This window comes from Spermophilus citellus (assembly GCF_964194105.1).
Source record: "Spermophilus citellus genome assembly, chromosome: 14".
NCBI lineage: Eukaryota > Metazoa > Chordata > Mammalia > Rodentia > Sciuridae > Spermophilus > Spermophilus citellus.
This window is the reverse complement of record NC_138194.1, coordinates 4,703,241-4,715,710: the sequence shown is the minus strand read 5'-3', so window position 1 is coordinate 4,715,710 and position 12,470 is coordinate 4,703,241. Positions and strand designations below refer to the sequence as shown.

Genomic DNA, 12,470 nt, shown 5'->3' with positions numbered 1-12,470 from the left:
CTACTGTGCAAGTGGGAAACTGAGGCCGGGAAGGGGCTTGTACAGTCCCCTGGTGGGATCAGGCCTCATGATCACTGGGCCAGTGCTGGCTCCCGGCCCCACCAGGCTGGATTGAACCTTTAATTGTGTGCCACCTCCTCAGCCAGGTCCCTGGAGAAGGGGTGCATTTGGATGTCCAGGAGGGATCCATATGTGTGTGTGTGTGTGTGTGTGTGTGTGTGTGTGTGAGTGTGATGTTCAGCTACGCGTCTGTGTCAAAAGATGGTGTCAGGCAGGGGTGTGGTCAGTAGCTTCTCAGCCCTCTTGCCCTGACTCCTTGACCCACTTGACCCCCGAGCCCCAAGGATGCGGCCTGAGCTGGCTGATCCAGGCTCCCCTCCTGCCCTTACTCCCATCTGTTCTTCCAGATGTGGACGAGTGCAGCATGAACAACGGCAGCTGTGACCAGGGCTGTGTCAACACCAAGGGCAGCTATGAGTGTGTCTGCCCCCCTGGGAGTCGGCTCCACTGGAACAGGAAGGACTGTGTGGGTGAGTGGTGGCAGGGCTGGGGGAGGGTGGGGAGGGGTCGGGAGGAAGGGAGAGGGCTCTTCCTTTGGGCCCTGGGTTAGGCAGTGGTCCTGTGCCAGGTCAGCGTGGCTGATGGGAGTGAGGCTTACCAAGAGGTGAGAGCCAGGTACAGGGGAAGGGCCAAGCAAGAGATCAGCGACAGCCAGGGGCCGGGGGGTGCCTAGGTGCTGGAAACTTGGGCACAGGGAGTGTTGGCCTACCATCCTGCTGGGAAGCTGAGGGCGCAGGCATGGGTCACACAAGTGCGGCAGCATTGGAGCCTGGACCAGGGAGAGGGCGCCTGCCTGTTTGCCAGCCTCCTCCTGCCCCGCTCCCAGCTCCACTGCAGCTCCTGTGTTCCGCATGGCTGCCCCGGCGCCAGGGTGCCTCTAGGCTGAGCTCTAGATGACCCCAACTAATTTGTTCCACAAATACCTTCTCACTGCCTGCCAGCCAGGGCCTGTATGCACTGTGGCCTGCCCCCCTGGGCTTTGCTCTCTGCCCCTCTGCCCCGCCACACTCTGATGTCCCCAGACAGAGCAAGCCTCATGACTCCAAAGCAGGAGGTCCCTCTATGTTCAGATGCCTCCAGCAACCCCTTCTTCCCTTCACTCAAAACCACAGTTTGTCAAGTCACCTCCCGCTCATTTGCTCCATGCCAGCCTCACCCAGTGGCAGCCAACCCCCATGCTGCTCTCACCCCACCTTGGAAGGAAACCTGTGCTGGTCTCCTGTTGGCCTGGAGGGCTCCCCCAGCCCCTCACTGGCCCTTGCTGTGGTGTCTGCTCAGCAGGGCAACCTAACCACCCTCCACAGCAAACAGCCCAGCCGCCTCTGACCCACTCTGGTCCCCTGGCCTTCTGCTCTCCTGTTGTCCCATTACTCTTGGAACCACCAGCCAATGATTATATTGTATAGGCTAGTGTGGGCTTGTGTCCGCCTGTCTGTCCTCACTAGAGCAGAAGTTCTGCACAGTTGAATGGGTTTTTTTCTCTTGTGCTAGTCACTGCTGTATCCCAGGAGCTGGAACAGAGCCTGGCATCCTCAGACACCAAGCAAACATTTGTTGAATGAGTGAATGAGCAAATTAAAGACTAGAGACCATCACTAGATATCAGAAATCAAAAGGCTGGATTTATCACTTACCCTGTTCAGACAGTGTCTCACTGAGTTGAGCAAACTGCTGGTTTTGTGTAGAGTTTGGGGAAAGAACTGTTTGGTGGGGGCAGGGAACATTGGCTGCAGGGCAGGGAGAGGTGATGACAGTCTGAGGAGCATGGTTTGTGCTGTTACAAAGGGAAGAGGGGGTCGACAGCCGCCTTGGCAGCTGCTGACTAGTTTGAGTCTTCCCAGGTGACTGACTGCAAAGCCAAGACTGTCATAGATTGATTGGCCTCAGAGGCTTGTCCTGCCACTCAGTCACAGACTTGCTGGGGCCTCGCGAGTCTTAGTATTTACGAGGAGTCATTGACGCATTGGAGTTGTGCTAGTTCTAGGATTTACTTGTCCTCATCGCTGTAGACTGACCGTCCCCCCCCCCCCGAGGCTGTGAGGAGGTGTTCTCTGGTCTTATTTCTCTCCATCCCCCTTTTTGTCTTTTTGTCCTCCCTCCCCCAGTCAGAGCACTAGGAGGGACCACCAGGGTGTGTCCAGGTCTCCATGAAGTGTCCCATAGAAGTCTCTTTTTTTTAAGAGAGAGTGAGTAAGAGAGAGAGAGAGAGAGAGAGAGAGAGAGAGAGAGAGAATTTTTTTAATATTTATTTTTTAGTTCTCGGCAGACACAACATCTTTGTTTGTATGCGGTGCTGAGGATCGAACCCGGGCCGCACGCATGCCAGGCGAGCACGCTACCGCTTGAGCCACATCCCCAGCCCCTATAGAAGTCTCTTTGTCAGGTCATGTCAGTCAGCATGACTTTATCCCACTGTTGTCCCATGTTGCATTAATGTCCTGGAGAGTCAGCACCAGGTGACAAGACAAACTAGTGTAAATGAAGGCATTAGGTGGAAGATACCAGAAGGCTTTCGAGAACCAGGATCTCAGGTTTCCCAGGCCTCACCAAGAAACAAGTGCCACAATGCCCTGAGCCTGCCTTGGGTGTTCAGGTGGCCGTCACTTTGGCCTCTGTGGGGATTGTCCTGCCTCACGCTGCTGCAAGTCTAGGTTCAAAAGGAAGTAGATGCTAGCCATAAGGCGGACGGCCCCCAGTCGGCCACAGGAAATCCAGGGCTGTGCTGCTCTCCACGACTGCCTGGCTGAATTATTTACTATGTCAAAGGGAGGGTCATTTTTTTTTTCTTTCAGTGATGGGATGGAACCCAGGGCTTCACATGTGCTGGGCAAGTGCTCTACCACTGAGCCACATCCCAGTCTCCATCAAGTTTGTGATAACCACTTTGGGTTGTCCAATATCTTCAGTAGTTCGTTTCTCTCATAGTTTTTTTTTAATATTTATTTTTTAGTTTTCGGCAGACACAACATCTTTGTCTGTATGTGGTGCTGAGGATCGAACCCGGGCTGCACGCATGCCAGGCGAGTGCTCTACCGCTTGAGCCACATCCCCAGCCCTCTCTCATAGTTCTTCACAGCACTAGGAAAGAGTTTATACCTTCAGATTTCTTGTTAAAAAAGCATAGTTTATACAGGGTATCAGAGTAAAGGGGTCAGACATTGGAATAGTCTTATGGCCCCAAAAGACAGACAGCCTTGGTTCTGGGGTGGCATCAGTGTGCCAAAGTACCCTATAAGAGATGTGACTGAGCTGGGGGTGGTGCTGTGATAAACCCTCAGATGCTGGTCAGGGATTGCTGAATTCACCTCCCCCAGTCTAAGGGCTTTTCCTTCTTTTTAAGTATTGTCTACAGAGAGTTTTGTTTTAGTGAGCTTTTGCATTGCTGTGACCAAAAAACCCAACCATAACAACCTAGAGGAGGAAAGGTTTATTTGGGGTTGACAGTCTCAGAGGTCTTAGGTCTTAGCCAGCCTGGGCCAAGGTAAGGCAGCACATCTTGGGGGAAGGGCCCACAGAAGAAAGCTGCTTGCCTTGTGGTAGGGTCAGAAAGCAATGGGGGAGGAGCTGAAGTGCAGATGCACCCTTTCAGGGCACTCCCCCAGTGACTCACCTTCTCCAGCCTTGTCCCACCTGCATATAGTTACCACCCAGGCCATTCAAACTAGGACTGACTGATTAGGTTACGGCTCTCACAATCCAATAATTTCACCTGTGAACATTCCTGCATTAACTGGAACTTTTGGGGGACAGTTCATATCCAAACCATATCATTTTCAGAGTCCTCATTTTCCTCTGAAACTTCATGCTCACTGTCTGCATTCCTAAGGCCAATCCTGTTAACTGAGCTCCCATCAGAATCACCCATTAAGCTCCACTTACAACATTCTAAGGCTTTTCAACTTGCATCTCTAACCTTTTCAAAATTCCCCCTGCCAACCAGTCCAAAGTCTTCAAAAATCATGTGTCAGGTTAGTCACAACAATGGCCCCATTTCCAGTATTAATTTCTGTTGTCGTCAATTTTTGTGTTCCTGTGACCAAAATACCCAACAAGTACAACTTGGAGGAGGAAAAGTTTACTTGGGGTTCATGTTTGCAGAGGTCTCAGTCCATAATCAGCTGACTCCTTTGCTTTGGACCCAAGGTGAGGCAGCACATCATAGGGGAAGGGTAGGGCAGAGAAAAGGGGCTCAGCTCATAGTAGTGTCAGGAAGCAGGAGAGACAGGGTAGGGGCCACAGGTCAGATGCATACTTCCAGGGCACCCCCACACACACCCTTCCTCCTCGAGCCACACCCCACCTGCCTACAGCTACCATGCAGTCATTCCATTCACCTTGGGATGGACTGATTAGGTTACAGCTCTTACAATCCAATCATTTCACCTCTGAACATTTCTGAATGAACAGGAGCTTTTGGGGAACATGTCATATCCAAACCATGACAAATATTATTAACAGGCTTATGGAACATACTTTATATCAGTTTTCAAATTGGCTACACTACAATAGCTTGGGAAGGCTGATTGACAGGATGAGTAGTGATCCCAGTAAAGGCTAGATCTAGGTAGGCTGTTGTCTGTAAGGCCAACAGGCCTTCTTACTTTGAGGTTGAAGCACTTTTCACTTCCCTCTTGCTTTTCAGCCAACTCCAAACCGTCCTGGAGGGGCTCAGTGCTCTGCAGCACTGCCAAGCGTGGTTGTGGGCGGTGGACTCAGGCCTGGGACCTTGCTGGGTCAGCAGGCTGGCTTCTGTTTCGTGGGTGCCGGCACAGGTCACAGCCTCCTGGGGAAGGCACAAGGACCTCACTACCCACACACAGGAGTGGTGCTCGTTTGCTCCCCTGCCCCGAGTCCTGCAGGAACGACTGGGAGGGGTCCAGGAAAGTGGTGCCACGTGGGGATTTGCATCCCACGGGGGCCTATGGTACCTCATTCTTCAAAGGCTGCAAACACCAGGCTAAGAAATGGCCCAGGGAAAGGGCATGGAATTTGCAGCCATTGTAAGCCCATCAGAGCATGCAGGATACTTGGGCAGCTTTGTGTGTGGACTGTGCAGCCTGACAGTGCCCACAAGCCAAGATTCCAGGACCCCGTGCTCACATCAGCCACAGGTGCTCTTATCCCCAGGCTCTGGATTCTTTAGGAAAAGAGCATTTTGGAAACCAGATGTTTTCATTTGGAGGAACATGAGAGGTTTTGTTTGTTTGTTTCATTATTTACTTTCTCAGACTCCTTGAAAATATTCAGCCATGCCAGGCACAGTGGTGCATGCCTGTAATCACAGCGACTCAGGAGCCTAAGGCAGGAGGCTCAAAGTTCAAGGCCAGCCTCCGAAAGTTAGTGAGGCCCTTTGCAACTTAGCAAGACCCTGTCTGAAAAATTTAAAAATGACTGGAGGTGTGCCTCAGTGGTTAAGCACCTCTGGGTTCAATCCCTGGTACCCAAAAAAACAAAGCAAACAAACATAAAATGTTCAGTCACATGTTGGGGATTATTTAAATTGGCAATTTCCCATTCCAACTTATTTCCCAACTCACCCCCTTATCTCAGGCACACCCATCTGCAAAAGAAAGGACAAAACTCCCTTTATTTTGCTTTTGAGTCTGCATTGGCAAGTGTAAAGTCTGCATTTCAAGTCACCAGTTGAGTCATATTTACTTTGTTTATAATTTTTTTCTTTATTCAACTTTTTCTTAAGGGAAAGCCTTCCAAAGCAGCCTTGTGTGCAGTAGTCCCTATTTTTCTGCTTCTCTTAAGGCTGTTTTTCTGATTATGCTCACCTAGGCTAGGTGTTTAAATCTTCCCCTTGTCTTTATTGTTTGCTGCTTTTCATCTTTTTTTCCAATCCAAGATACTAATAATTAAATGAATTATTAGTGTCATGGGCACAGATCTGATTACTTAGGCCAATAATTATCAAAAAAAAAAAAATCCTGCATTCTGAAGCAAACGCTTGCCCATCTCCTGCGGTTCAGAATTTAATTGACCCTTGTAGCACTCGGCTCGTGGCCACGCTTGAACTTCAACATGGTAACTCTGGTTTATGGGTAAACTGTTCTAGTGGAATTCTGTACAGTGTGGTTCTTCCTTTCCTGAGCTAAACCTTAGGAAAGAAGGGCTTGTTGAGAAAAGGTCAGGGTCCGGAGCAGAGGGAGGGAGGGAGGGTTAGCAGAAGTGGAGCTGGAAGAAGGGGGATTCAGAAGATGGGGAGGAAGCTGGGGCCGAGCTGACTATGGAAAGAGGGTGTTGCCTCCTGCCTTTCTGGAGCTTCTGCTACGCACATCAGCTTATCATTCTGAGGTGGCAGAAGCCGCCATCATGACCCGCGTTGCTCCCAGGTGGTGTGGAGGTAGTGCCTGGGTTTTGTGGCAGCCAGCAGAGGGCAGTTTTCCATTTACTGACCAAGCAGAGTTGGGGTTACAGTCTAAATTTGTAAGGATGCTGCTCTTATCAGGAAGGCCCACCTTGTCGACTTTGGTGAATATGCCTCTGACCGTTGGCCTTGGGGGCCACCTTGCACTGGGGTGGAAGAGAGCAGGGCCACGTTTCTTTCTCCTCCCCCAGGAGCACAGGACAGGTGGAATAAAGCAGGGGAACATGGGGCAGCCATGCACTCCAAACCAAAGAGATCTCTTTGAGGGCTGGGGCTGTAGCTCAGTGGGTATCCCCAGCAGTGCAAAATAAATAAATAAATAAAAACTTAGAGCTCTATGTGACAACATCAACAAGTGTGAGCACTTAAGGCACAGCAGGCCATCCCTGGTTGAGCTGCACTCCCCTAGAAGCCTCTCTGAAGGGTGGCATCTGCAGGCCCAGGGCTCCACAGGACCCCAGGGGACATCTGGGAGGAGCCTCCATAATTGCCAAAGCAGGAGATCACCATTGGTACCTTAAACAGGCAGACAGAATTGACTGCTTAAGCAAGCCAGGGCTGCATTTCCAGCAAGATGCTGAGTGTCCCGAGGGGAAAGCCAGATTTGGCAGTATCAGGATCAGGTCGGTGAGTCTTATGAGTATGGCCTGTGCCAGCTGCAGAGAGCATGTGGCTCCATCTGGTGACTGACTCACTGTGGGACACTCTTATGATCTGGCTTTCAGGGCCACTTGTCACTCACCATGAGATGTCTGCCAGATCAGTTCTGATGTTGAGGGTGGCTTGGAACTACCAGTCTTTTCCTAGGAATCTGGGGACTTTTTCAAACAAACCCTCAGGAAGTTGTGAAGAGCTGCTGTGGACATCTTTAGACACCCCAGGGGTGTGTTGGGCTGCCCCATCCTGTGCCTCCAGGCCAGGAAGCCCATGTTCATTTGCAGCTGCCCCTCTCCCCAGACAGGCGCTGTCCTGAGAGCCCATCCCTGTCCCCGGAAACTTCCTCTGGGAATGGGTGTGAGCCACCTCACCGACAGCTGGAACCAGTGTCTGATGCACTAGGTCAGCTCTCTGGGGCTAGCGTCCAACCTGGCCAAATGTAACTGGACACTGCCACCTCTGAGCTCCTTCCCACCAAGACAGTCTGGCCCTTTGAGGAAGGGCTTTGGGAGACCCCTGCTCGGGGCCCTGTCAGCCTTAGGAAGCCTCCACCCTGGCCTCTCAGGCCCTCTCTGTCTTCCTTCTCCTCAGAGACGGGCAGGTGCCTTTCCCGAGCCCAGGCCTCTGCCCAGGCCCATCTGTCCTGCAGCAAGGTGGGCAGTGTGGAGAGCTGCCTTCTTTCCTGCCCAGCCCACACCCTCTTCGTGCCAGGTAACCCAGGTGGTCCCAGGGAAGGGATGTACTGGTGGGGGGCTTCTTCCTTGGGTCAAGGTCCTGATCTCTGCAACTCTCTGGGAAAGAGCCCCACCAGGGATGAGGGGGCCCTGGTCGCAGTGCCCCTGGGCAACTGTTTGGGCCTCCCTAGGTCTAGGCTTCTTCCTGCCTGGCCACTTACCTGTGTGCATGTGGCAGAAATAGACTGACTTAGCGGTCAGTCCTGACCTTCTTGTTCAGCAACCTCTTGGAGGCCTCGGGAATCTGAGGCCCTGGAAGGGAGGTGCAGCCAGGCCCACCTCACGCACTGGCCTCTCCACAGACTCAGAAAACAGCTACGTCCTGACCTGTGGTGTTCCGGGTCTCCAGGGCAGGACACTACCCAAACGCAATGGCACCAGCTCTGGCACCCGACCTGGCTGCTCAGGTAGCCCCTGACTGTCCACACTTTGCACACCTAGGTGGCCCCTTGACTCTCTGGTATGTGGAGAGAGACATGGGGAGGGAGGGACACAGCCCCAGGGGAGAGTGTCCCAGTCTGGGTCCTTCCAGGCCTGGCTCAGGGTACTGGAGACAAGGCAGGCCTGGACCTAGATGCCAGCAGCCTGAAGGTCGAGTTCCAGCCCAGGGGCACTGCCTTTTTGGATCTGAGGTCATAGTAGCAGTAGCTGAGTGACTTCAAAGTGCTTCTGTGTGTACAGATCTCAGGCTCTGATTTCGGGGAGTGTGTGGCCTCTCCTGAATGACTCGGTGGGCAGCCCTGCCTCAAACGCTGCCTGAGGGGTGCCAGGCACAGAGTGCTCCCTCCCTTGGGACCAGCCCTGCCCAGCAGCCTCTGTTCAGCATGGGAGAGGGTCTCCCCAGTGCTTTTTTGATCCCTGCTGTCAGAGTGGCAGGGGCGTACTCAGGTGCGCAGAGGGTGTAAAAGGCGTGATTCGGAGCCTGTTGGAGCGCAGGACTGGAGTCCAGAGAGCTGGGATCTGCTCTCTGAAGGACTCTGCAGTTCTGGCCTCCATGGTATTTCCTTTTCTTGCTCCCCTCTTCCCTTCTGCCTGCTTTCTAAAATCTCCAGCCACAACTCGGGCCTTGGCCATGAGACAGGTGGAGGCTGGGACTCATTCCCCTCTACAGAAGACTCTGGCCAGATGCCCCTGGGCTTGAGCTCGACCCACTGTCCCTGAGTTCACCTTTCGGGCCTTGCAGGGAGAGGAGGGAGTGGGGCAGGGGAGGTTCCCCTGCCCTGGGAGGGCCATGGGACAGAGTTGCCCACACCCAGCCCCATCCCAACCCCAGGTAGACTCATTCTGTGGCAGTCCCCGTCCCCACCACTTCCTTGCCATAGGAGAGGATCTTGGCTTTTTCCAGATGCCCCCAGTGCCCCCATCAAGCAGAAGGCCCGCTTCAAGATCAGAGATGCCAAATGCCACCTCCGGCCCCGTAGCCGGGAGCGAGCAAAGGAGACCCCACGGCAACCACTACTGGGTGAGTAGGTGACCCAGGGGTGGTGGAGGAACCCCCAAGCCTGGGACTGGGGCCCAGAGTCCAGCAGGCTGGATTTCTAAGCATCCCATCTGTGCCCCTCCACCTTGCCGCCCCCACCCCTGACCCCTTACATTGAGTGGGAAATGGGTGTCCAGCATCCTGGGGGCCACTGTCTCTGCCACACCAGGGTTAAGTGACACATGCACCCAGCAAGGCCTTTCTACGTAGCCTGGTTGTTCCTAATTGAAGGAGCTGCAGTTTTACTCAGCAGTTCTTTCTTGAGAGAGTGTGACCAAGAAGGACTTCCAGGTTGAGGGCTAGCAGAGAACAAGCTTTCCAAGAAGGGCCCAGCCGGGAGCTTCCAGCTCTGGTCCCACGAGACTCCTTCTGAAACTGGTCTAAATGCTCTGCATTGACAGGCCTGACTGGGGGCACTGGCCAAACCCTCAGCGGCCTGATCAGGTGCAGCAGCTTGGCCAGTGCAGGAAGGGCGCCTCCTCTGGTGGCGCTGTGGTGGCTCGGAGGGCTGGTTCCTGCATGAGGCCCCGGCAGCCTGGCCTGCTGCAGCTCCGCTCCCCGTCTGTCCCTGCTATTGGGCATGGAGGGCCCTGCAAGGGGCAATCCAGTGCAGTCTGTGCACAGGGCTGGGATTGCCATAGTGTTCCCATCCTTGTCAGAAAACTGCCACGTGACGTTCCTGACCCTCAAGTGCGACTCCTCCAAGAAGAGACGCCGCGGCCGCAAGTCCCCATCCAAGGAGGTGTCCCATGTCACTGCAGAGTTTGAGGTGGAGATAAAGATGGAAGAGGCCTCAGGTGGGTGAAGAGTTCTCTGATGGCTGCAAGAACCTGAGGAGCAGCTGCAGGGCAGGATGGGGGTCCTCCACCCCCAAGCCAGGACCACAGGTGGTAGAGGCTGGTGAGAGGCTGGCAGGGGGAAGGCCCTGTCCAGCATGGAAGAGGAGGCTCAGAGAGCCCCGGAGACAGACGGCCACACTCCCACCCTCCCGCCCTGGCTGGGGCTGGAAGGGGAAATGTGTGCAGCTCCCAGAATGGTCACGCCACGGACTGACTCCCAGCTTCCTGAGAGGCTGGTGGTGCTGGCTGCTTCACACCAGTATGTTCCTCTTGGTGTTGGTTGGACTGAGGCCAAGGAGGTGAGAGTGGTCAGCAAATGTATTCAGTGTATGCCTGACCTGGGCGTAGACACCATGGAAAAAGAGACCAGCCATGGCCCCTGCCCTGGCAGTGCTCCCAGCTGCAGGGAGGCAGACAGGCCTATTAGCTGCCCAGAGCCAGGTGACACCCTGAGTAGTGGGGGTATGGGAACAAGCAGGGTGTGGAGCTAAGGTGACTCCCAAGTGCAGGGCTCAGGAAGGCTTTCAGGAAAGGTGACATTTAAATTTGAATCAGTTTGAAATCAAAGTTTACATGCATACTTGTAATCCCAGTGACTCAGGAGGCTGAGGTAGGAGGATTACAAATTTGAGGCCAGCCTCAGCAACTTAGCAAGACCCTTAGCAACTTAATGAGACTGTGTCTCAAAATCCAAAATAAAAAGGACTGGGATGTGGCTCAATAGTAAAGCACCGCTGGGTTCAATCCCCAGTACCAAAAAAAAAAAAATAGTTAATGGGGTAGAAGAGGTGGCAAGGAAAGGCATTCAGGCAGAGGGAATAGAATGGACAAAGGCAGAGAGGTCGGAGGGTAGGGTGTGAGAGGAAGGCAGGGCAGCTGGAGGCGGCACTCACAGTGTTGGGCGTTGGGGCTGAGGCTGGCAAGGTGGGCGGAACCAGACCTCGGGGCATCCTGGATTCAAGACAGAGAGTTGGACACTGCTCTGGGCTCAGTCACAGTCCTCAAGAGTGTCTGAGCTCCCACCCAGTGAGTGGTGCCCTGGATGACATGTGGCAGCAGACACAGGCCTGGTCTGTACTCATATCTGCGTCATGGCCTTGGGCAGATCCTCAGTCTCCCCATCTGCCTGTGGGGACTCGCCCCAGGGCTGCTGTGCAGATGGCTGAGGGGTCCGACAGGCCCACCCGGGGCAGGGCCTGGCACAGGGGGCCTTCTGAAGAAGGTGGAGGCTCACCTGGCCACGTTACTCTCTCACGCGGTCTCTCCCACCAGATACCTGCGAAGCCGATTGCGTGCGGAAGCGAGCCGAGCAAAGCCTGCAGGCCGCCATCAAAACCCTGCGCAAGTCCATCAACCGACAGCAGTTCTACGTACAGATCTCAGGCACTGAGTATGAGGTGGCTCAGCGCTCAGCCAAGGCCCTGGTGGGGCTAGGGACGTGTGGCACTGGCCAGGTGCTCCAGGACAGCAAATGTGGTGAGTCCCTGCCCGTGGCCACTCAGCCACCAACTTCCTTATATGTGCAGCCCAAGCAAACCCCAGTGAGCACACAGGAGACAGACTCGTGGGGGGACAGGATGCAGAGGCCTGCCCTGGAGAGCCGTGGCCCTCGAATCATCTCTGTCATTTAAAGTGCACTCCCTGGTGCCTGCCATCCTCACCACAGTCCTGAGGGACAGGGCACGGACGGGGACAGAACATGACGAAAGGCCATGCTGCAGTGACCAGAAAGGCCCCTCCTGTCTGGTGGTCTTAAAGGCTTCCCAGAGAAGGGTGAACTGAGGCCCCGGGATCGACAAGAAGCCAGGAAGCTGAGTCAGGGTCAGGGAGGGTGGAGTGTGATGGCTACAGTGCCCAGCACCACTAAGGGGTGGTCTGCAGGGAATGGGGAGGCCAGCCTCTAGCCCCCGTGGGCTTTGTCAGGGAGCCTGGAGGCCAGCCAGCCAGGGCAGGTGACCACACCTTGGGGATGGCTTGTGACGAGGGGTGAAGTCAGAGACGGCACTGGGGACCAAGCCGTGGCAAGCAGGAGTGGTCCTGTTCTTGTGGGGAAGTAGGCTGTGAGCAAATCAGCCCACCCACAGGCACATGAGGCAGCCATAGACACAGTTCTGGGTTCTGCTGGGATGCCCTAGGGAGGGACATCCGGGTCCACTCTCTGTGACAGGAAGGCTGATTGGAAGGAGGGTGGATGGGGGGAGGAGGGGTGGGGGTCCTGGAACCAGGGCGGGGCAAATGAAGAGTCAGACAATTCCAGGAGTGCTCTGGCGAGTGGGGTTGGGCAGAGAGACTTCCAGGGTGACTCCAGGGCACGGCCACTCAGGTAC

General features: G+C 54.5%; 1 protein-coding gene across 1 annotated transcript in view; it reads left to right on the top strand.

The window, feature by feature from the left end:
• The window catches only part of LOC308633216 (signal peptide, CUB and EGF-like domain-containing protein 1), a gene marked incomplete at its 5' end in the record, with an annotated part of 29,129 nt that overhangs the window by 5,759 nt on the left and 10,900 nt on the right, over nt 1–12,470 (top strand). The window contains 6 exons of the mRNA XM_081265749.1: nt 408–530; nt 7,682–7,801; nt 8,127–8,231; nt 9,170–9,286; nt 9,964–10,101; nt 11,416–11,619. Of these exons, the coding sequence (XP_081121875.1) occupies nt 408–530; nt 7,682–7,801; nt 8,127–8,231; nt 9,170–9,286; nt 9,964–10,101; nt 11,416–11,619 (807 nt within the window). The remainder of the gene's footprint in view (nt 1–407; nt 531–7,681; nt 7,802–8,126; nt 8,232–9,169; nt 9,287–9,963; nt 10,102–11,415; nt 11,620–12,470) is intronic.